This window comes from Lotus japonicus, chromosome 3 (assembly GCF_012489685.1).
Source record: "Lotus japonicus ecotype B-129 chromosome 3, LjGifu_v1.2".
Lineage (NCBI taxonomy): Eukaryota > Viridiplantae > Streptophyta > Magnoliopsida > Fabales > Fabaceae > Lotus > Lotus japonicus.
Window position 1 is genome coordinate 5978279 of NC_080043.1, and position 24524 is coordinate 6002802.

At 37.3% G+C, this 24524-nt stretch overlaps 4 protein-coding genes across 7 annotated transcripts; 1 reads left to right on the plus strand and 3 right to left on the minus strand.

The window, feature by feature from the left end:
* Nucleotides 1-1321: 1321 nt before the first annotated feature.
* LOC130746032 (uncharacterized) lies at nucleotides 1322-2508 on the minus strand. Its single transcript, XM_057598539.1, has 2 exons — nucleotides 2368-2508; nucleotides 1322-2283 (listed from the first exon to the last, which is right to left on the minus strand). Exon 2 carries the CDS (start codon nucleotides 2252-2254, stop codon nucleotides 1667-1669), a length of 588 nt encoding a protein of 195 aa, XP_057454522.1. The 5' UTR covers nucleotides 2255-2283; nucleotides 2368-2508; the 3' UTR covers nucleotides 1322-1666.
* LOC130743480 (TMV resistance protein N-like) lies at nucleotides 2285-8091 on the minus strand. Its single transcript, XM_057595732.1, has 5 exons — nucleotides 7568-8091; nucleotides 5780-6881; nucleotides 5411-5686; nucleotides 4479-5285; nucleotides 2285-4196 (listed from the first exon to the last, which is right to left on the minus strand). Exons 1-5 carry the CDS (start codon nucleotides 8089-8091, stop codon nucleotides 2640-2642), a joined length of 4266 nt encoding a protein of 1421 aa, XP_057451715.1. The 3' UTR covers nucleotides 2285-2639.
* LOC130746027 (TMV resistance protein N-like) lies at nucleotides 7887-23440 on the minus strand. 4 transcript variants are annotated; one of them, XM_057598528.1, is made up of 6 exons: nucleotides 22661-23440; nucleotides 18917-20021; nucleotides 18542-18820; nucleotides 17607-18410; nucleotides 15201-16972; nucleotides 7887-8000 (listed from the first exon to the last, which is right to left on the minus strand). In XM_057598528.1, the coding sequence occupies exons 1-5, from the start codon at nucleotides 23233-23235 to the stop codon at nucleotides 15227-15229; spliced, it is 4509 nt and encodes a 1502-aa protein (XP_057454511.1). In that variant the 5' UTR covers nucleotides 23236-23440; the 3' UTR covers nucleotides 7887-8000; nucleotides 15201-15226. The 4 variants fall into 4 exon arrangements, with proteins under 4 accessions (XP_057454511.1, XP_057454510.1, XP_057454509.1 ...); XM_057598527.1 differs by lacking the exon at nucleotides 7887-8000 and adding an exon at nucleotides 13376-13494; XM_057598526.1 differs by lacking the exon at nucleotides 7887-8000 and adding an exon at nucleotides 14288-15090 and having other exon boundaries at nucleotides 22661-23438.
* Nucleotides 10317-11534, plus strand: LOC130743481 (disease resistance-like protein DSC1). The gene is made up of 2 exons (XM_057595733.1): nucleotides 10317-10432; nucleotides 10910-11534. Exons 1-2 carry the CDS (start codon nucleotides 10317-10319, stop codon nucleotides 11532-11534), a joined length of 741 nt encoding a protein of 246 aa, XP_057451716.1.
* Nucleotides 23441-24524: the final 1084 nt, after the last annotated feature.

The window sequence follows — 24524 nt, forward strand, 5'->3', positions numbered from 1 at the left end:
ATAGAGGAGAAGGGTGCTGCCATGGTGTGTTGGGTGGCAGAGGAAAGGGTAAAAAAAAAATGAAGAAGATGATGTTGTGAGGGAGAGGAGAAAAACACGTGAGGTGTTGTTGGCTGAAGGGTTTTGTGACGAATTATTTCCGTCACCAATTAGTAGTCTATATTTTATGAATTAAATAAGTGACACGTCAGCATTTCCGTTTGGTCAACAGACGGAACCTAGCGGAAGTTAACGGAAGGGCATCGTTTTCACGTTTTAGATAGATGAGGGACCTTGACCGCACGTTTTAAACATAAGGGGTGCGAACCGCACATTTATGAAACATCAGGGACCTAAACTGTAATTAAGCCTTTATAATATAAAACCATTCATGTGACTTTTAGCCAATAACCTAAGTTTTTGACATAATTGATTGCTTGATATGATATCAGAGTCTCTATAACCAAGCGGTCCAGAGTTCGATCTCTGCCGCCCCCAATCACATGGTTGGTGAACCTGTGCATTGTCCATGACGACAAAAGAAATTAATTACCATAAAAATTGATTGATATAAGATACTTGAGAGATTTCGTATAGGCACAGATTGCCTGAGCAAAGTACTCTCCCTTTGAAGATTCATTCTTAAAGCAATCAGTATCACATGATGTCACCCTTACTAGTCTTAAATGAAAAGAGACTATAATTTTCTGTTTCCTAAGAAACAAAGGGATAGCTAAACTGTATTAACATGACACACAATTTAACAACACCATACATACTTACCACCCAATAAACAAGTTCACTATTAAACAGTTCACTATGTGCTTTGTCCTCCTACTTCACCTGACAAATGCACTTGTGCTTCAAATCTTTTGGAGGATTCTGAGATTTTAGTGTGATCACATAATTTGGTTGTGCCCTTAATGAATTTACCTACCATATCACCAGGGGTACAAGAGTGTCAGCGTCGAATCCAATTAAGAATCTTGGTCCAACTTGAGCGCTAATGTAGCTCCTATAGGAGCAGCCATTGATCGTACTGACAATAAAATTGGATGATATGAAATGCACAGAAGATGTCCTATAGGCACAAATGCCTCAGCAAAGTACTCCTTTTGAAGATCCATTATTACAGCAATCAATACTACATGATGTTAACCGTACAAGTCTTAAAAGAGACTATTAGCATGTTTTGGATTAGCTTATCTTTCATCAGAATCGGTTCTAAAACCCAAAAGTTACTCACATAAGCTTCTCATCAGAATTGATTTTGTCTTCAAAATTAACTGTAGATGGTTTCCAAACTTACACTGTAATTTATGTTTCCAAGGAAACAAAAGGATAGCTAAACTGTATATTATCATAGCACATAGTTTTTTTTTTGAAACCAAAGTTTCCTATACATATTGGACTTAATTTGTATGCTTATATAACACTCCATTGGAGCTAATAATCCAATCATGTGCACTACACTAATCTAGGAGCATAAACTGAACATTCATCCAATTCAACATTTGACTGGTTCAATAGTTTTCCTTCCCCCCTGTGAATGGATATTGATCGAGAAAGTAATCTTAAGATAGGTAACTTGAAGATACCAAGGACAATGATTCTTTTAAAACGGATATTGATCTCTTAACATAATTCAAACTCTCCCTTAAAAGTTTTATACAGTCACTATGGAGAATCACCTAGCATTCAAATCAAATTCACCAACTTCACGCCAACCATCCTGTGTGCCTGTGTCTCCATTCTCAGCTTCATCATTCAAGAAATCCTCAGATGGCTCCTTCTCTTCTCTCTGTGCATTGTTCCCCCATCCATTCATCATATCACCTGGGTTACCTCCCTGATCCTGCTCTCCCATGTCATGGCCCATCATATCACCACTGCCTTGGGACCCAAGTGCACTCCCTCTTATGGGGGCTCGCGACATCATTTCAGCATGAGAGTGTGATTCTGCCCGGGCCTGCTCAGCTTGATACATTGCTGCCATCCGAAGTTTAGCCTCATGTGCTTCACGACCGGCCATCAGAGCTCGCTTTTCTTCTTGGAGAAGTGCCTGTTCAATCATCAATCTCTCCTCAGACCGGAATTCACCCAAGTTTCTCTTTTGGGATATTATGTTGAAGGCAAGTGCTTGTTTCTCAAAAGTTGCTGTAAACTCAGCAATTTTAGCAGCAATATTATTATCCCACTGCTGGGACCTTGAAAGCACTTGGCCAGTGGTGTCAGAATCAAGGATCCTATCATCCTCTTCTGCTTCATAGCACATAGTTTAACGACAGGATACACGCATACATACTGACCACCCAATAAACAAGTTCATTCATTCAATAGCAAAAGATAAAAAGCTAAAACATTTCAGGATGTAGCTAAAACAGATACCTTAATGCAGTTGAAAAGTTTGACATCTTTTCTTTTCAGATTCAAAGCATAAAGGGTTGGATAAAAAAGACTGTCCTTTGTCCTCCTACTTTGCTTCACAAGTGCACTCTCAAATCTGTTGGGAGGAGATTAAAAGGCTGAAGCTTACACCCGAGGGGTACAAAAAGTCGTATATGAATATCATCTAAATCAATTTTAATGCAATCACATAATTGGCTGTGGCCTTAATGGATTTGCCTATCGCATCGCTGGGAGTACAAGAGCGTCAGGCATCAGCGGATCCACCAATTAAGAATCTTAGTCCAACCCTTCTTACTTTGATTCTGGACAGTGCTCTGACTCTGAGCAACATGCTTCACCCCCAACTCATATTGCTTCTGACTCTGACTAGTGTTCTGAGCATCATGATCCACCCTCAACTCAGGCTGCATATGAACAGTACCTAAAGCATCATCATGCTCCACCCTCAACTCAGGCTGCATATGAACAGTATCCAGAGCATCATCATGCGCCACCCTCAACTTCCCATAAGGTGTCTTGTTGAAATTAGACCCTAACCTTCCCAACCTTTCTTGTCCTCTGATGATTGCTGTTTCCAAATTATATTTGTCAGAAACTGGGACATCTATTGGAACAAAATAAGCCTTCAACTTCCCATAAGATTTGTTCAACCTCATTGCATCTTGCTCTATCCTCCTAGTTAATTCTTCCAATGCAGGAGGATATTTGTTTTCTTCCTCCAAGGATCCCCCATGGCAAGAGCTTGAAGCTCCCTCTGTAGAGGTATGCTGATATTTTGACAAAACAATGCTTACCCTCTCCTGAAAGGATTCTTTGCTTTTCCAAATTCTCCACACAAATGGATCTCCTTCTTCTAGCTCCACGCTTCCCCAATAGCGACGTCTCGGAGCTTCTGCTAAATCTGTACAAGGGTGGTACTCACATTCCTCCAGTATAACAGGAATGCTTGTATTAATGTGCAACGTCTCATGGCCTTTTTCCTTCATAGGTTGTGCACGCGCCATCAATAATTGTATCACCAACTGGCCTGCACTTTGAACTTTTGAATCAGTGATGTGTTTTGCTACATTCTCCATCATCTCTAAAATATGTGCCAAATCCCACAAACATTGTTCGTGTTCTTGCATTAAACTAGCTCCATATGTAGAGGATGAAACTTCCTCTTTGACATCACCCTTAGAATTCCTCCACCATCTCAATAGCTCATTTGCAACATAGGCAGATTGCTCTAATTTAAGAGTATTCAAATACTGGCCAAATATTTCAACAAAATCAAGACCTTGTTTTATTTTCTGATCTGGAGTTGGTTTTGGAACCAAACATGATGATGGCACATTGTCTATTGAATCGGGAAAACTAAACCGGATATCATCAGCATTAGTTTTCCTCTTGTAGACATAAACTCCCCAACGATTCAATATCAAGTTTGATTTACATTGAACCTGAACAGGCTTCCAATCATCTCCAAGGCGCGCATCAAGACCCTTCCACTCTTCATCATTGAACAAAGCCCTTAACTCACACACTAACACATGATTTTTCCCAACATTGTAATCTTTGTGACATATTTCTTGGCCGTCTATAAACAAGTACAGGCCAACATTGTGGGACTGGTTAGCTGATATGATTCCAGGGAAGAATGCTGAGCTGTCCATTTGTATCTCATGGAGCCCAAATGCTAGTGCAATAATAGGGAACTTGTGGCGAGCCCAGAAAACCAGAATATCTTCACTTCCAACACAGTCAAACCAATTCGGAATTTCTGTTTTTGGCATCACGACCTGTATTCTTTCTGTCTCTTTAAAAACCTGACATTGAAAAGATAGTAAACTGTTAAGCCAAATAATTAATGAGTAGTAGAATTAGGCCTTTTACTAAACAGTTAAAATTGGTCTAGTGTTGAAAAAAAATTAAATATTACATGGGATTATCAAGTAAACCAGTCAATGGAATAAAAAAAAAAAGATACAATTACCAAAATGGTAACTAATTGTGAAAGCATCCCCAAGGAGAATTTTTTGGCTGAAATACATTAAGGACTTGATGCTGTTGTAAAACATAGTAAAATATATAGGAAAGTGTAGTAAAACCTGAGACCATAGCACACTTGATGCTGTTGTACTTAAGGACTGACAGTATCTTGCATCTACATTCTGAACAGTTAATGGAAGTTCTGGGATTTCCACAAGGTTCCTGCAAAAGCTTATGTCAAGACTTTTCAGCAGCAAAGATCCTTTGATGCATTCTGGGAGGGATACAAATGCATTGTGCGGTACATTCAAGAATTCCAATTTTGGAAATATTTCAAGAATTGTGTAAAGATCTTCATATGATAGATTAGCCTTGCTGAAATATAGTGCCTTTAAACTTGAGCAAGGATTTCCCACTGAAAGGCTCTCTTTGAACTTTTTAAATGATTGTCCAAGTTGAGAACATCCATCAACTTTTAACGTGACAAGTTTTGGCAACAATAAAAAGCTTCTTGATAAATCTCTGACCCCTTCACAATTTGACAGGTCTACATACTCAAGCCCAGTAAGTTTAGGAATGGAGTTCGGGAACTCTTTAATAGAAGTATTTTTCAGGTGAATCTTTAACAGCTTATCCATCTTCCGTTTTACGTCAGGGAAGCTTTCAAGTGATGTGCAGAAGTTAAATGAAAGAACTTCGAGAGATGGAAAGTACATTGTTGGCACAAAACTTTTTAGCATGGTGCACTCCGATGCACTTAAATACACAAGATTTGTCATGTATAATCCAAAGGATTTATCAAACCCTTCCAATTTATAACATCTGTCAAGTGTCAATGCTCTTAAGCTTTTTGCTCCAGACAGGTTTGGTATGTGAGTTATGGATTGACATTGGGAGATATTCATGAATATCAAATCTTTAAATGCCTGTAAAATATATTATAAGGGTTAGGTTAGTCAACTATAAGAAATTTCAGATCATGCTAGTTAAAAGGAAAATTATGTTACATTTTCATTTGAGACAAAGAGAGAGAAAGTGCTAATGTGTGTACCTGAAGTGGCTCTGCAAATATTAGAGAACTATAAGATAACTTGAAGTCAACAATTCTCTCGGGATGAAAATCAGTTGGAAGAGACTTCGATGGGAATCCCATCCAGTCAAGTAGGCGTAAACTATTCGGCAGATAACTAGGTCCAGTTGAAAATGTTGCATTCCGAACAATAAGAATTCTGAGATTGCTCATCTTCTCAAAGGAAGTATTAGTCCAATGATCTATTTCTTCATGTATAGGGGGATGAAGCATTATTCCTTCAATTTTGCTGCCTCCCTATAAAGAACGCACTGAATTAGCACTAATTACACTTGCCATTGTAGAAAAACATATAAATTTAGTAGTGGTGATAGAAAGGAGGATTCTTACTGAGTTTTCTTGAAGTACTTGAAGAATGTCTTCACAAGACCATAGTCTGCTCCGTTCACCAGGGTTTGACGGTGATTTCTTCCTAACAATCTCTCTACCCATGTCTCTTATTAGATCATGCATCTCCAAGCAACCATTTTCATCAATAGATATGAGGCATTTAGAATCAAAGACTCGAAAACTTGGACTGAAATCACAAGCCTCTAATATCCTTTGAACATATATCCATTTCTCCCTTATGAAGAAACAAGCAATGTCCAAGAAAATTCTCTGATCCAGTTCAGATAGACTATCGTAGCTTATTTCTAGTACCCTTTGAATCTCAGCATCTGGAACCTTCCTATATTTGCCCAATTCAATTTCCCATTCCTCTATGCTTCGATCCTTCAAATTGGAACCAATTACTCGTAAAGCCAATGGAATACCCTTTGCATAACTTACAGCACGACTTGACATGTTTTCAAAGTTTTCTGCAGGTCTGCTCATACCAAAGGCTTTCGAACAAAAAAGTTCAAGAGAGTCATGGTCATTTAGCTCCTCCAATTTGTATTTCTTAATTTCAACATCATGATTGTCTAGCACAGCTGCATCCCTTGTTGTTATAATGATCCTGCTACCTGGACCAAACCAATCACATCCTCCAGCCAGTGATTTCAATATTACTTTATTATCAACATCATCCAAAACCAGAAGAACTCTACTCTTGCGAAGCCTCAGTTTGATTTCATTGCATCTATCTAATGTACTACCCACCAAGGTTTTTGCTTCCTCTCCCATCTGAGATAGAAGTGTCTTCTGGAGATCATCTAGGCCCTCTACAATGCTTCTGTTTGTTCTTTCTCTATCATGGATAAGAAATGTTGCTGCTTCAAATTTATGCCTGATGTTGTCATACAGATAGGCGGCAAACGTGGTTTTGCCAATTCCACCAGATCCATAAATTCCCAACATGCCAACGGTATCTTTAGACTCAATATCTAAAACTGACATCACACATTCGAAGTGAGCATCAAGGCCAACTACGTGGGGGATTTGAAAAGGCACAGGAGCTAATTTAGTGAATGTGTCTTTAACAATCTTCTCTATTAGCTCAGATTCATCCCTGCAAGTATATAATATACTATTCATGTTCATCCTTACTTCTTTCATTGTAGTGCTAGTTATAAAGTAACAAAAAATGAGATCCACTATTAAAATCCTGCACGGATACTGGAAATTACTAGAATTTATACATTAACAAGACCTAACATGAAAATCTTCAATATCCCCCAATCCTCATCATTCATGAACATATATTCTCAAGCTGTTAGATTCAAACATCTTAAGTAAATTAGGATATGCAATCTTCAGAAAGATGCAGATAGCTCAAAACAATTACAAAAAAAATAAAACATTCCTAGTTTTAGAGCTCAAGTAACTTTACTATAAATGTGACAAGATTGTCGAACTTTTCAAACAAAATAAAAATCATCCCCGCAGCATCATCATCTCAATGCCAGAATCTTATAGTGGACACTGGACATCAATCTTAGGATATGCAATCTTACTCGCAAAATTTTCTTTATAACCAATGGCGGCTATAGATTTATCCCCAATTTTGCACAAGAACAACAATTTTAATGTAACTGCAATCACCAAGGGACCTGTAGTTTAAAACCTAGGCCATATTAATCACATAAAAGAATTGCTGCAAGTTTGGAAAATTTTCAATTCTAAAGCTAAAGTCAATTATGGAAAGAAGCTTCACTAAATAGCTATCAAAATATTGTTGTTGATAAAATAACTTACATATTGTCCTTAAAATGTATACCACTGAGGTCACATACTCTTTTCAGAGCTTCCCTCCATGTTTGTACCTTCTTCTTTGAGTCTTCTCCTTCTCTCTTCTCATGTTCATTCATGGCTTCTGCATAAGATTCTTTTTGTTTCCTTATAACTGTAGGTTCCACTTTGTAAAAGATCACAGTAACCTGCTTTGCTTTGTTGTCAACATACTCAGCGATTTTGGCTAGTTCATCAAGGCATGCAGGGGAAGATGCATAGTTTTCACAGAGCACAAGAATGGGTACTCTAGATTTTTGAATTCCTTCAATGGCAGGTCTAGTTTCACCATCTCTGAAGGTGCTGATTGCCTTGGCAAGCAAAGCTCCATTGAGACGATCAACAAATGCTTTGCTGGTTCCGCCATTGAAATAACCCAAGAAAACATCATAGCTGAAATCTAAGGATGTTGCAGAACGGTTTGACATGTTAGGCATTGACTTGAAGAGTTTTGCAAGTGTGTGCTTTATTGGTGTCACTTCTCTCAGCATTGTAGGTGATGATACGAACTTGCTTGGAAAGGTAGTAAACTAGTTGACTTGGAAAAATGAATGAGAATTATTAAATGAAATATTAGGTTCTATCCAATCAAGATTCTCTCACTTGAAAAGTGCTACTCAATTTTTTTTTTTTTTACATCGGAAAGATAAATTGCACCCGTTAGGGAGGGATTGTGAAGTTTTCTCTTATACATCAAGTTATTGTTGAATATGGATTATCACATGAGGCATTCCCACCTACGATAGTTCTTGACATTTTCTTTCCTCTTGGAAATGTACATGCAGAGTTATGATATATACACACCTCTCATCCACTCATTTTCCATCTTCATTTCTATATATTTCTTTTTTTTTTATCAATCAAATCACATATCACATCTTTACTTTCTCTCTCATTTCTTTTTATCTCTCTCTTCATCCACTTCTTCACACCTCATTTTTTAGGTGTAAGGATATAATTATTCGTACATGCACATTAGTGTCACACTGTCACCTACTCCATTCATTTACACATAAAAGAATGCAGCTAGTTGGTCGTTTATATATATTGCCTTAACAACTTGTGGTAACCAATTGAGGACAGTTTTCACACTTAATTTTTCTCTTGGTAATCTCACTTTCAGTATTATATACCAATCAATGAGGACATATGATGAAACCCATAAATTAACAGCCTGTGTGGTTCAGAAGATGTGTTTTTTATTTTATTTCTAGTCAAGTCCAGTTTTTTATTTTTAAAAAATAACTTGCCTCAGCCTGTGTGGACAAATGAACCTTCCATGACTGTATTTATTACAAAATTCATTGACTGTATTTCTACTCATCATGTATTTTTTTATTTTTTTTTATAATCCACGTCACCTCATTAAACCCAGTCAGCATGTCATTTAAGCACTCGCCGGAGCTCTGACATCCGGCGAGGATCCGCTCCAAAAATATTTCAAACATGAGGACCATTCACAATAATTTTTCCGGCGAGAGACCTAGATCAGACGACGACACAAAGACAGGGACTAATATGATGTTTAACCCTTTTCTGTTTTTAGGAAGAAAGAAAACCAGCACAATTAAAAGTTGTTTTTTGGATTTTCCAGCAATTGTTACATTTTAAAGGATTATTATTGATGGAGTCCAAAATTGTTGAGGGGGTATTATATTAGGGATAAAAATGCAATTTTCAAAGTTTAGAGACTCCAATTACATATTCATATTAAGTGAGGAACAAAAAGCGCAATTAAGCCTTTTGTTGGTTTTTCTTTACCCTTCTCTCCTTACTACCATCACCAAAGCACACCCACTACGGGATTTGGGTTTAACACCCCACCCATGAGGCTTCTCACCCCACTTTTATTGAAAACGGAATTTAAATTTCCGTTTTTAAAACGGTATTTAATATTCCCTTTTTTTTAGTATACAATGAATGGTTGAAAATGTGTCACATATGCTAAAATACAAAACGGTTTTTTAAATTCCGTTTTATTTGTATTAAAAACAGAAATTTAAATCACGTTTTCAATAAAGTGGGGTGAGGAGCTCATGGGTGGGATGTTAAACCCAAATCCCACCCACCACCCAACTACCCAGTTTGCTTCCACCATTTTCCTATTTTTATTTATTCATTTACCATCCACTGAGAGGTTAATTTACAAACATTATTAACAACTAAAATTTAGTTATAAAAAACAAACAAAAAACCATCCACTGATAACACATAACCATGTCTCAAGTGCATCTCAACCCATTTATCTTCTTTTTGGGTGCTTGCTCTGGTACCCACAATTACAAATGAGTGTAGGTACAAAAGTGACATGTACAAATAATATTAAGATACCTAAGATAAATTTATTCTGTGTTCTAATATATCCTTATTATTTTATTAATTATGTAAAGACCCCAGTTTTATTCTGTAATTACATGCTTCTTTTTATTTCAATCATTAGAGTGTTCCATCTTCATATTCTTAAAAAATCATTACAGAACCAACACACTAATCTCACTCAAGTTCAATTTCTCAATCTTTTCCTTTGTTCCCAGTCAAAACAAAACTGAGCAACGTTCAAACCAAAATCCGATAAACAAGAATCTATTAAAACCCAAAAGCTCTCAATAGAACCCTAAAGCTTCAACCATTCAAACCCAAAAACCCACAACTCAAAACCAGAATCAGTAGGAAACATACGTAAAGGAAGATGGAGCAGATGCAATAGCTTCTAAGCATGGAGATGCCACGCCGAGACATCGACCACGTCAGACTACCCATGCTTCTGCATGACCGTCGCCGTAGCCGCAACACAAGGGAACGAATCAGATGGATAAAATCTGAGGAGCAAAAGTGATTTTTTCATGAATGAACCTCTAGGAGGAAATCACCGCGCGAGACTGCGAATGCGAATGCGAATGCGAATGCGAATGCGAGGAGAGGTAGGGTTGTGGAGGCAAGAATTGATGTTGATTTTACATATTGGGAATGGAAGATGAGGGAGATCTGAAATCGCAAGGGTTATTTCTGCAAGTGTAGGTTTCAGATGTCTGTTTGGGGAAGAGACAGAAAACCTAAATACTTAGATGTTTTGAGGCTAAAATGCATTTTACATCATAAGTTTCAGGGTTTTTTCTATAATTAAATTAAGTTTTATTTCTTAATATTAATAATAATAAATATTACCGATGTAGTTAGTTGAGTGGTCCAAATCATTCATGTACCATACCCAAAAAAATACTTTGGGCACCAGAGAATTTGCCTTCTTTTTGTGTTGTATCGTTTTGTTTCTGGGTAGATATAAATTGGAAGAGTATTGTGTTCCTGCAGGTATGAACCTGAGCTTATCAAGAAGATTGTTAAGGAAGCCTCTGCTAAATTGCCTCCAATCCCTCTACCAATCAAACACATAGTTGGACTTGATTCCCGCTTTGAACAGGAAGTGGAACCACATTTAGATACCAAGTCTCTTGATACCGTTTGCATGCTGGAAATTTATGGAGCTGGTGGAATAGGCAAGACCACATTTGCCTTGAATATCTATAACAAGATCAGACATCAATTTGAAGCTTCAAGTTTTCTTGCTGATGTCAGAGAAAAATCTAGCAAAAGAAAAGGCCTTGAAGATCTTCAAAAGACCCTTATGTCAGAGATGGGTGAGGAGACAGAAGCAATGATGGGGAGCACTTTTAACGGAGATTTTGAAATCAAACGCAAGCTTAGCAACAAAAGGGTTCTTCTAGTTCTGGATGATGTTGATAAAATAGAACAATTGGAAGCACTAGCTGGAGGAGGTGATTGGTTTGGTTCTGGTAGCAGGATCATCATAACAACAAGAGATACAACAATGGTGGATAAGCATAAGATGGATGGTGTTGACATGAAAAAATATAAAATGGGTGAGTTAAATGGTGATGACTCTCTTGAACTCTTTTGTTTGCATGCCTTTAACTAGGGAAAGCCTAGAGAGAACTTTGAAGGTGTTTCTAGTCGTGCTGTAAGTTATGCAAAGGGTGTTCCGTTGGCTTTAAAGGTAATAGGCTCCAATTTAAAAGGTTGGAGATTAGAAGATTGGGAAGTAGAATTGGAGAAATACATGAGAATTCCAAATGCTGAGATTCAAGGAGTGCTTGAAGTAAGCTACTTTAGTTTATCTGAGTTGGACCAGAGAATTTTCTTGGACATTGCTTGTTTCTTTAAAGGGGAGAGATGGGTATATGTTGAAAGGATACTAGAAGCATGTGAATTCTTCCCAAGCATTCGGGTATTTGTCATGAAAAGTCTCATAAACATTGATGAAAATGGCTGCTTGGACATGCATGATCTAATACAGAATATGGGTAGAGAGATTGTTAGAAAGGTGTCACCATTAAACCCTGGTGACCGGAGCAGATTATGTTCTCATGAGGAAGTTCTTCAAGTACTCAAAGAAAACTCAGTAAGAATGTTATCTTTTTTAGCTTTTAAATTTTTATATTTACCTTTACATGTTGTCAATGTTAACTTTACATGCTTATGCTTTTAATTTATACAAGGAAGTTCCACAATTGAAGGAATAATACTTGATCCCCCTAGTCATCAAGAAGAGTTTCGCTGGACAGATACTGCCTTCAAGAAGATGGAGAAGCTTAGAATTCTTATTGTTCGAAATACGACATTTTCAACAGCTCCTAGTTTCTTACCAAACAATTTACGGCTACTGATTCATACCAAGCCGATGACGTACAAAGTGCACATAAATTTATGGAACAATATTTGAGGTCACGAGTGGAATATCAGAGGGAAATGGGCAATGCCAAGTTAGACATTGACATGCCTATAATTCTAGAGGCATGTCATTTTGGTGAAGCTCCAAGCCGTCGCTACTGGGGAAAATTGCAGATAAAACATGGAGAACCAACATTCAATGCAGTGATGAGAAAGACAAACCAACTTGCGTGGGGACTTTCCAAGATGCGTGAAGGACAATTAGAAGAAAGGATGAACATTGTTCTATTGAAATGCCAGAATGAGAGTCCATCAACAGAGGAAGCCTCAACCTCTGGCCATGTAGAGGAGGAGGAGGAGGACGACCAATATTATGATCCTGTGTTGGAAGAATTGATGATGGCGGTAGAGGAGGAGGCCATGAGCTTGAATAAAACTTATGGGAAGTTGAAGGCCTCTATTGTTATATGCACAAGTGAAGAACTCGTTTCTGACAAGTATTTGGCCGAAATAGTTTACCTCCGCGGACTAGACAATTTGGCATATGGAAATAAGGAAATAGGAAGATCTGAATTGAAGTTGGTAAGATCACAAATGTGGAGATTGAGAGGGGTGAGATCTAATTTCAAAACAACACCTTATGGGAGGTTCAGGGTGCAGGATGATGGTCCTCATTAGACCTTGAGGGGGGAGGATGATGGTCCTCATCAAACTGGTCAAAGTTGGACACTAAATTAGTAGAAAATGTGAAAAAACTCAGTCTACAATTACGACAATGGCTTCAAGAAATGTCAAGTTCACATATTCTCTTCCACTTTAACTTGCAAACTTTTTTTGCAATTTGTTGTTTCAATTTCTTTCAAGTGCTTGTAATTTTCTTTTAATTTCTTCGCCTTGTATTTGAATCAATACTCATCAGAGTTTTGATCTTTTAAGTTGTCCCCGAACAACTTGTATACTAGTTTTTGTTCTTACATTTGAATTTGAATTAGTGCTCACTAGAGCATTCATCTTTCAAGGTGACCAATCAACTTTGGGTATGCTGAATGATAAGTACCTTTTGGTCATCAAAGACTCTTGGAGAAGTAAGGTGAAAACACTTCATGGATGGGAAGACACAAAGACTCTTGGAGAAGTAAGGTGAAAACACTTGATTTGGTCATCAAATTAACAATGAAGTTTTGTTAACCAACAAAGCACACCTCCACCTTGAGATTTAAGAAGGAAAAGGAGAGAAATATGAGATATGAAGAGTGATGTGATAGAAATAAAAGTGAGAAATAAAAATAAAAAGAGTGAAAATGAGATGGTAGAGAAAATAAGGTGTGAATTAATTTAAATTTATCAATTAATTATTTATTGTACGGTAAAGAATGGGTGTTTATTTTCCCACCCCACCTTTTAAAAATTTCAAAGTCACTCCCTTTCTTTTTCATGTTCTCAATCCTCACTCTCCTAACGGCCTCATCGGCCTCATCTTCTGGGTTTTCTAAAATCAAGTATGTTAAAAAAATGTTACCGGATTTTCAAAACATCCAGTAAATAAGAAGTTGGAAAAAATAAACTACCGGATTCTAAAACCTAGTATATTAAATCCGATAACGTTAATTTGTGCTATCCGGATTTAAAACTAGGAAGTGCATGTGATTTTTTAAAAAACCTTGACACTGTATTTTTTGACATACTAGGTTTTTTAAAATCGGTAGTACATTTTCATGAGGACTTGAAAATTTTCAAGTTTAATATAGATAAATATAAATTAAACTATTAGTCTTTTCATATAAAATGAAATAATGATATTACAAGCTACACATACAATTTTAGTTGCAGTCAAAGATGAGAAGATGTACATTTGATTCTACATTATTCTTGGATCTGTATTCTAAAATGAGGACCATAGGGAGAATAGTACAACACTTATGACCTAAGTTCAACTTAACCTTGGACTGAAATCCTCTGTCTGGACAGAAGATTTTGATCAGGTTATGTGACATTGCAATGTGAAAACTTAGAAAAATAATCTTATTCATCAAGTGGTCCATGAAAACGGGAAAAAAAGAAAAAGAAAAAAGCAAAACATAAACGAACATGAACAGCTTGATATTTCAAGTTAGCAAGGGAGATGAAAATAACAAGACTTGAATACAATTCTAAGAGTTTGGAATCTTTATTTATGAATTGTGAAACCTGAAGCCCTGTAAGCAAAGCAGTCTATTAGAAATTATGAGGCCTATACTCAACCACAAAAGCTAGCTCTTGTGGTTGAGTATAGGCCTCCCAATTTCTAATATGGTATCAGAGCCTATCCTAGATCCATTTGTTGTGGAGACCACCCATATTTGGGTCACCCGTTGTTGATCCCACGTTCCGGTCTGTTCAATCCTGGACGTGAGGGGGTGTGTTAGAAGTCCCACATTAGCTAGAGATAGAGCATAGATAGTCTTTATAAAGGTTGTGCAAACCTCAACTCTTGAGCTAGCTTTTGTGGTTGAGTATAGGCCTCCCAATTTCTAATATGGTATCAGAGCCTATCCTAGATCCATTTGTTGTGGAGACCACCCATATTTGGGTCACCCGTTGTTGATCCCACGTTCCAGTCTGTTCAATCCTGGACGTGAGGGGGTGTGTTAGAAGTCCCACATTGGCTAGAGATAGAGCATAGATAGTCTTTATAAAGGTTGTGCAAACCTCAACTCTTGAGCTAGCTTTTGTGGTTGAGTATAGGCCCCCTAATTTCTAATACAGTCTACCTTCTATCTCCTTTCACCTATTTTGCTCCATAAATGTACTCTCACTTTTATCTCCTGAAGAGCGAATCAAGTAAAAGTTAACTGAGACCGTAAACACCCTAGTGGAAACAATTAGAGAGCACACTCCAGTATAATATCATTTTACTCAAGTTAAATATACTCACATAATGATGTGTTAAGCTTTGTGAATTTATGACTCGTGAGATTTGGTGGTACAGCAGCATAGAATCCACCTCATAAGAACATCGGTGCAGCCCAACTTATTTTGATTCTGAGTGCTCTGACTCTGAGCACCTCTTAAATCATGCTGAATACCCTGATTCTGATTCTGAGCATCCCTTAAATCATGCTGAATACCCTGATTCTGATTCTGAGCATCCCTTACCTCATGCAGCACCTGGTCTTGATTCACATTCTGACTCTGAGCAGTTTGATGAGGACCATCATCCTCCACCCTCAACCTCCCATAAGCTGTCTTCTTGAAATTAGATCTCATCGTCCCTCTCAAACCCGACCCGAACATTCCAAACAACCCCAATTCAAAATTTCCCAATCCCGTGTTTCCTTGTGCCAGATTTTGCTGTCCACGGAGGAATAAAGTTTCCAACAAATATTTGTCAGAAACCAGTTCTTCATTCGTGCACAGAACAATAGAAGCCTTCAACTTCCCGTAAGTTCTATTCAAGCTCATGGTGTCCTCCTCTACCTTCATCAACAACTCTTCCAACACAGGATCATAATATTCTTCCTCCTCCTCCTCCCCATGCGCAGAGGTTGAAGCTTCCTCAGTTGACAGACTCTCACACTGGCTTTCCAATAGAACAATGTTCATCCTCTCTTTTAATGGGGCTTCACCCATTTTCCAAAATCTCCACGCAAGTTGACTTGTCTTTCTCAGTATTGCTTTCACTGTTGGCTCTTCATGTTTCAACTCCAATTTTCCCCAGTAGCGACGGCTTGAAGCTTCACAAAAATGACATGCCTCTAGGATTATAGGCATATCGATGTCCAACCTTTCATTGCCCTTTTCCCTCTGAAATTCCACCCGTGCCCTCAACACTTGCTCCACAATTTTATGTGCACTTTGTATGTCATCCGAGTATGAATCAGCGATGTGTTTCGGCACATTCTCCTTCATCAACTCCACAACCCGCACCACATCCCAGCCAGATTCTTCATGTTCTTGCATTAAGCTTGCTCCGTAGGCAGAGGCTGAAGCTTCTCTCATGTCAGTCTTGGCAATCCTCCACGACCTCAATAACGCCTTGGTGAAACTGGGTGTTTCTTCTATCTCAAGAAAAGGCAAATAGTCTCCAAATATTTCTCTTGGGTTCATGTTTTCTGATGCGTATCTTATTCTCTGCTTTAGCATCTGTGGAGTACTTTTTGGAACTAAAGATGATGCTGGCACTGGCTTGTAATCTCCTGAGGAATCGGGATGGGAAAACTTGAATTGGATGTCATCAGTGTTTGATTTCTGTTTGTACACATAAACACCCCAACTGCTCAGAGTCAGTGATGATTCACATTGAACCTGAATGGCCTTCCAATCATCTCCAAGACATGCATCAAGTCCCTGCCACTCTTCATCACTGAACAAAATCCTTAGATCACACACTAACACATGATGTTCCCCGACACTGCAGTAATGGTAATCTTTGCGGCATATTTCTTGGCCGTCTATGAACAAGTGGAGACCAACAACGTGGGACATATCAGTCATCATTCCGGGTAGGAAGTCTGAGATGAAGGTGTCCTTCTGAATCACATTAATCTCTCTGGAATTCCCAAACACCAGTGCTAAAGCAGCAACGGGGAACTTCCGGCGAGCCCAGAAAAGTGGAACATCTTCATTGCTAACACAGCTAATGTCAAACCAATTTGGAATCTTTGTTTTTGGCATCACAACTTGTATTTCTTTCTTCTCTTCACAGACCTGTGACATCAAAATGACAGTAAACTGTTAGCCACGTAAAAATAAAACAAAAAAATGCTAAAAGATTCTGTTTGATAGCATTTTAGGGAAATGGATTATGAAGTTTGATTAGTATCTTAAATTCTTAATGTAATATGTTGTGCTATCTAAGATTAAAAAAAAGGCAGCCCAGTGCACAAAGCTCCCGCATCCGCAGGGTCTGGGAAGAGTCCCACCATTGGTGTATTGTACGCAGCTTTACCATATTTTTTTACACAAGAGGTTGTTTCCAAGACTGTTATAAGAAATTCAAAAATACTTAAGGCCATCACCGAGAATGATACCACAGTTGCTAAAAATGAAGAAAACTAAATAACTTCTAAGAAAAAAATGGAATTAAGATATACAAAATACACTATGTTGTTAAGATTGGTCAGCTTTGGAAAATATATAACAATTTATAAGAAATTGTATGGTCAGATAAAAGTCTCACTGTGCTCTAAAAAGGAAAAGAGAGACAAATAAAGATTGAAAACTGTTTGTAAAAGCAATCCCAAGGGAGAAAAAAAGTTGTGGAGAGACATTTATAAATGATATTATTCTACGTACCAATAACATCATGATCATATATAAATAGTGGGGAATATAGTGTCACCTTAGACCATAGCATGCTTGATGCCTTTGAAGTCAAGGATCCGCAGTATCTTGCATCTACTTTCTGAATGCTTAATGGAAGTTCTGGAATTTCCTTAAGATTCCTGCAATAACTCACATCAAGACTTTTCAGATGCAGAGATCCTTTGATGCATTTTGGGAGAGAAGCAAAATTATTGTGTGATACATTCAAGTGTTCCAATTTTGGAAAACTTTCAAGAATTATGTGAAGATCTTCATCTGATAGATTAGCATCACTTAAATATAGTGTCACCATATTGGGGCAGTCATTTGCTTCTGAATGGAACTCTTTGAACCTTTGAAATGATCCTCTAAGTTGAGAACAACCATCAATTCTCAAAGTGCCAAGTTTAGGCAGCAATAAGAAGCTACTTGATAGATCACTGAGTCTTCTAGACATTGATATGTCAATATACTCAAGTCCAGTAAGGTTACCAATGGACTTGGGAAACTTCTTAATAGCAGTACCTATCATGTGAATTTTCAGTGGCTTATCCATCTTTTGCATTACATCTGGGAAGTGTTCAAGTCTTCTGCATAAGTTAAATGAAAGCACCTCGAGAGCTGGCAGATACATTCTCGGCACAAAACTTTTGAGACTGGTACACTCTACAGCACTTAAATACTCAAGGTTAGGCATGAATCCAATGGATTCATCAAACCTTATTAATTTATGGCATCTGTCAACTGTCAATACTCTTAAACTTTTTGCTCCAGACAGCTTGGGTATTTGAGTTATGAATTGACACTGGGAGAGATTGATGAATGTCAAATCCTCAAACATCTAAAAACATAAAAAGTTAAAATTATCAGGAGCATATTCAATTAGACCATGCTAGTTAATTACAAAGACAATTTTGATTTCATGTTTAAACAATAATTATAAGAGAAATTAGAGGAGCAAGTTATGTGTACCTCATGAAATGACTTTATCAACGTCAGAGAACTATGAGGTAACTTGAAATCAACAATTCTTTGGGGACAAAAGTCAAGTGGAAAAGACTTTGATGGGTACCCCTTCCAATCAAGTACCCGTAAATTGTTTGGTAAAAAACTAGGAGCTGTTGAAAATGTAGCATTCCGAACAATAAGAATTCTAAGATTCTCCATCTTCTTGAAGGCAGTATCTGCCCAACGAAACACTTCTTCATGACTAGGGGGATCAAGTATTATTCCTTCAACTGTGGCACTTCCCTGTATAAAAACATGTACGTAGAGTTATCACTAAAACATTTGCAGCATGTAAAGGTAAATATTGAAAAGTAAAAGCTAAAAAGATAAGATTCTTACTGAGTTTTCTTTAAGTACTTGAAGAACTTCCTTATGAGACCATAATCTGCTCCGGTCACCAAGGTTTAATGGCGACTCCTTTCTAACAATCTCTCTACCCATGTTCTGTATTATATCATGCATATCCAAGCAGCCATTTTCATCAATGTTAATGAGACTTTTCATGACAAATACTCGAATACTTGGGAAGGAATCACAAGCCTCTAGTACCCTTTCAACATATACCCATCTCTCTCCTTTAAAGAAACAAGCAATGTCCAAGAAAGTTTTCTGGTCCAACTCAGACAAACTAAAGTAGCTTATTTCAAGCACTCCTTGAATCTCAGAGTTTGGAATTGTCCTGTATTTGTTCAATTCTATTTCCCAATCTTCTAATCTCCCACCTTTTAAATTGGAGCCTATTACCTTTAAAGCCAACGGAACACCCTTTGCATAACTTACAGCATGACTAGAAACACCTTCAAAGTTTTCTGCAGGTGTGCTCATGTTAAAGGCATGCCAGCAGAAGAGTTCAAGAGAGTCATGATCATTTAGCTCCTCCATTTTATATTTTTTCATGATAACATCATCCATCTTATGTTTATCCAGCATTGTTGTATCCCTTGTTGTTATGATGATCCTGCTACCAGAACCAAACCAATCACCTCCCCCAGCCAGTGCTTGCAACTGTTTTATTTTGTCAACATCATCCAGAACTAGAAGAACTCTTTTGTTGCTAAGCCTGCGTTTGATCTCAAAATCTCCTCTAAAAGTACTGCCCATCATTGTTTCTGTCTCCTCACCCATCTCTGACATGAGGGTCTTTTGAAGATCTTCCAGGCCTTTGCTTTTGCTTGATTTTTCTCTGATATTAGCAAGAAAACTTGAAGCTTCAAATTGATGTCTGATTTTGTTATAGATATCCAAGGCAAATGTGGTTTTGCCTATTCCACCAGCTCCGTAAATTTCCAACATGCAAACGGCACCAATAGACTTAGTATCTAAAAGTGGTTCCACCTGCTCAAAGCGGGAATCAAGTCCAACTATGTGTTTGATTGGTAGAGGGATAGGAGGTAATTTAGCAGATGCGTCTTTAACAATCTTCTTGATAAGACCAGGTTCATACCTGCAGGAACACAATACTCTTCCTATTTATAATCTATTCAAATATATTACTAAAAACCAAATTTTAGGCGCACTCGAATTTATTCACTTTATTCTATAATTTTTTTGTAGTTATTCAATGTATCGAAAAATCCAACAATAAGCACACAAAAATTCAGCAAAAAGGATCAACAAGCAACACAACCTTATCAGATAGCAGCAATATTCTGCCTTTTGCAAACCTAAATACTTGGATTCTATCCTTGGAGAACCAATGTGCAGCTGATAATAAACAGAACAAAGCTTCCTTCCCCAGAAATAAATTAAAATTTGAATTCAAAATCCCTAATTCCAAAATGTTACCTGATTCCCACCCTTTCTTCATCAACAAGCAAAGCCACATGTCCAATATGGAAATGAAGAAGCTATGGAGTAGCAGGTCCGATAAGGCTATTGAGTTGCATGATGTTGCGGCGGCGATATGGGTTCTGCCGGGACGGTTAAGGGGGAGGTTGAAGGAGGCTGGGGGCGTGGTGTTGTGCTGCAGGCTCGCTAAGTGGAAGCTGCATGGTGGTTCAGCGAGGAATTGGCTGCTGCATTCGTGGGTGTCGGTGCTGGAGGTGCGGGATGCAGAGGCTGCAGGTTAGGATGGTGGTTTTGGCGGTGGTTGCTGGTGGCTGATTTTTTGGATAATGTTATTTTTTACACACCTAAAAATTAAATTTTTTTTTTGGTAAATCCGAAAATTAAAGCAAAACAAAGAAAAAGAAAAGCTACAAGGCTAACAAATTCATAGCCAAGATGAGATTAAGCTGGGGAGAAGGATCGAGTGAACACACACTGACTATCCGATCCCAAGTGCGCAAAGCAATCCGCAACCATATTAGCATCCCGAGAAATATGAAGAAGCTGGATTCTCCAATCCCTCATCAGAAACTACTGGACTTCCTCAAACCCATGTCCCACACAAGTGTAAGACCTGCCTTCAGCGCCAAAATCTCAGCAAACAAAGAGCTACCTCCAACCTTTCCCTCCATAAAACCAAACGACACCACCCTTGCAAACCCGAAATAGTTCAATTTACACTTCCAGAAGTGTAATTCACAAGAAAAAAATTTACACGTTTAAGTTTAAGTTTCGGAAGCTAGTTTTGTTGATTTATCAAATTTCAACTTTTGGGAGAGTTAAATTTTTGCTTCCGGAAATTGAAGTTCCAAGGTACAATAAACTGAAAAAAAACATTACACTTAAGTTCAAGTTCTGGAAACTAATTTTTCACATATGGAATTTCAAGTTCTTGTAGAGTAAATATTTTGCTTCCACAAGTTCAAGTTCTATAAGTTTAAAAAAAAATTACTTTCGAAAGTCTAATTTGAAAAAAAAAACACTTACGAAAGTTCATGTTTCGGAAGTAGCTAGTTCCGAAAGCTATTTTTTATTTCCAAATTGTAAAAATTTTAATTTAAGGCTATTCTGGGAATTAATTTTTTTTTTTTAAATACTTAGTGGTAGGTCGATCCCCAGTCTCAAAATCATAAAGTCGTAAGCACAAACTAATTTAACCACACAAGTTAAATATCACGTTGTCAAATAAGTAACTTTTTGCATCACTTGAACAATCCTCAAACCAAATCCCATGAGTAGGAAAGATAAACTAAAGCCTCTTCAAAATCCTTCCCACCCAAGGCAAGTCAACGACACACCACACGAGAGCATTATCCACGCTCTAGGATGGGATGACACCATATCAATACGATATTCGCTACCCATTTACCCTAACACCAGGGCAAACATAGAAGATCAAAGAGTTGAACGCAATGCATGTTGCACACAAGAAAATGAGTGATGTTGACATTACCTTAGCTCCCTCAACCCTCGCGTAAAAATTAAAGCAATCCTCACCATCTAGAGCCTACGAATTAGATGACCAGGGGGTTGACTATGGAACATGACACACTCAAGACAACAAACGATGCCGGTATTAGCTTAATCCCTTCAACATTTGCCTACTTAAAGGAACAAAGTGAACACCACTAAGTATGTTATGATCTTAGATTAAGTTTGATCTCCATTCATCATTTTCCTTAGTAACTTAAGCATCAGAGTGCTCTTATAGGTACTATTAATGGGGTCTACACCATGACGCATAGGACTTTCAGATCGGAGCGAAGCCCAGAACCACGACAGATCGACTTTCATCATTCACCATCCCAAAAGTTAAATACCTTATAAGTATTCTTGAGTTAGTTCCCAGTCTAGTTGTATTATATCATCTTTAGTTAGCTCTTGTTAATCAATCTATAACTTCAAACTTCACCTTGTAAATTGTAATTATAACATCTTTATTGAAAACAACAGAAGACTGATCACAATGACATTTCTACATCAACTTTGAACACACTTGAATCCATGGAAAGCGAATCCTTGTTCGAAACTCAGTTCGAACAATAAAAAAGGAAAAAACATTTTCCTTGTTCGAAACTCAGTTCTAGACAATAAATATATAAGCATACATTAATTAGCTAGTGGTTAATGTTTCAAAATTGCACTTTATTAACTTATTAAATCATGTGGACATAAAAACCAGAAGGCTGAAAAGTGTCCATTGTAAAACAGATATGTTCCTAACAGGACTTGTGAAAAAAAAGTGAAAAAACTTACGTGTCATCACTGCAATGTTCTCCTGTGAGGTCGCGTACTCTGGACAAAGCTGTCCTCCATGTTTTGACCTCCTTCGAGTCTTTTCCAAATCTCATTTCATGTTCAGCCATGGCATCTGCATAACTATTCTTGAGTTCCCACACATCAGAAGGTTCCACCTTATAAAAAACAATCAAAACCTGCGTTCCTTTCTTGTCATAACAGTCAATAATCTCAACGAGTTCGTTTAGACACCAAGTGGAAGATGCATAGTTCTGGCACAGAACAACAATTAACATTCTGGAATTTCTGATTGCTTTCAAAAGAGCAGGTCCGATTTCTGCTCCAATTTTCAGCTCCTTATCATCTCTGAAAGTGTGGATTCCCTTTTGCCTCAAAGCAGTGAAGAGATGATCTGTGAACCCGTAGCGGGTTCCACCTTCACCTCTAAAACTCAGGAAAACATCATAGAAGAATTCATCCATGACAGTGGGAGTGGTGGGAAAAAAATTAATATTTGTTGCTCTCTGTCTTGCTTTGCAAATGTTAGTGGGTGTGTATGTGCTTGTCATTGGCATTTTTATAACACGATGCATTCACACTCATTTCATTATTTATTGTTTTTAAATAACATTTGCCTTAATTAGGCTCCTTGCTTGCGAAAATACAGTGAAATTTCTAAGCGCAGATCGATGGGGGAGAGAAAACAGTGACACTAATGTTTATTAATTGCAATGAATCAATAAATACTATGAAAATATTGTAGTTAGTATAGGGTGTGATTTGTTGACACTCACCTTTCTTGAGGCAAATTCTTATTTCAAAAATAAAAAACTGGATTTGACTAACGCGTCATCTGAAGCTAGCACACAGGTTGTTGATTGGTTGCATATTTTGCATATGTCGTCCTGATCGGTATTTAATACTGAAAGTGAGGCCAAGAGAAATATCAAGTGTGAACATTAGTTGTCGTCAATTGGTTACAAGTTGTTAAGGCAATATATATAAACGACCAACTAGCTGCAGTCTTTTCTTTTTTGTATAATATTGAATAGGTACTTAACACTAATGACGATAGAAATTAGAAAGTGTCAAGAAAGATGGTAGGTACGTAGGAATGCCTATTATTGGTTTTATTCTCTTTATTTTTAGGGTGTTATTTGACCATTTTCTTACTAGCTCTTGCACAATTGGTTCTCTCATATCAATTTTTTTAGGATAAAACTTAGATCAAGTTTCTTACTTCCATTCTATCAAGTTTATGTGTAATTTTTCAAATTTTGACAATAAATTTTTAATAAATGACATTTATTTTTAGAAGTAATTGCACATGTGACATCACATGATTGGTAAACTTGATGAAATGGATTTAAGGAACTTGATCTAAGTTTCTCCCTTTTTTTTTTTTTTAAGGTTTCTCATGTTTGAAAATTTTATTTCTATCTTTTTATATTATGTATTAATTAGTTATAGATGCGATCCTTATGGCTCTCGTTGGTAGTCATGACATAATAGGATATGATAGCTAGGAAAACTGGATAAGAGCATGATATAAAACTCTTATCCTATCTAGCTATTGCTCGCACTAGATAACAAATTAGATAGCATTAATCTATGGATCAGGATCCTCTCCCGCAATACCGTCTACAGCCTCCAGGCAGCGGAAATTTCAACAGTGCGATTCATCTAATGTCAATAAACTACTATACATAAATTCACCTTTCTCATATGATACATCTTATATATATATATATATATATATATATATATATATATATATATATATATATATATATATAGGGCATTGATAAGTGCTCATTTTACGTATAATTGAATATCATTTTAAGCACTTATTTGACTTGTATGCTTGCATTTTTTATCATTT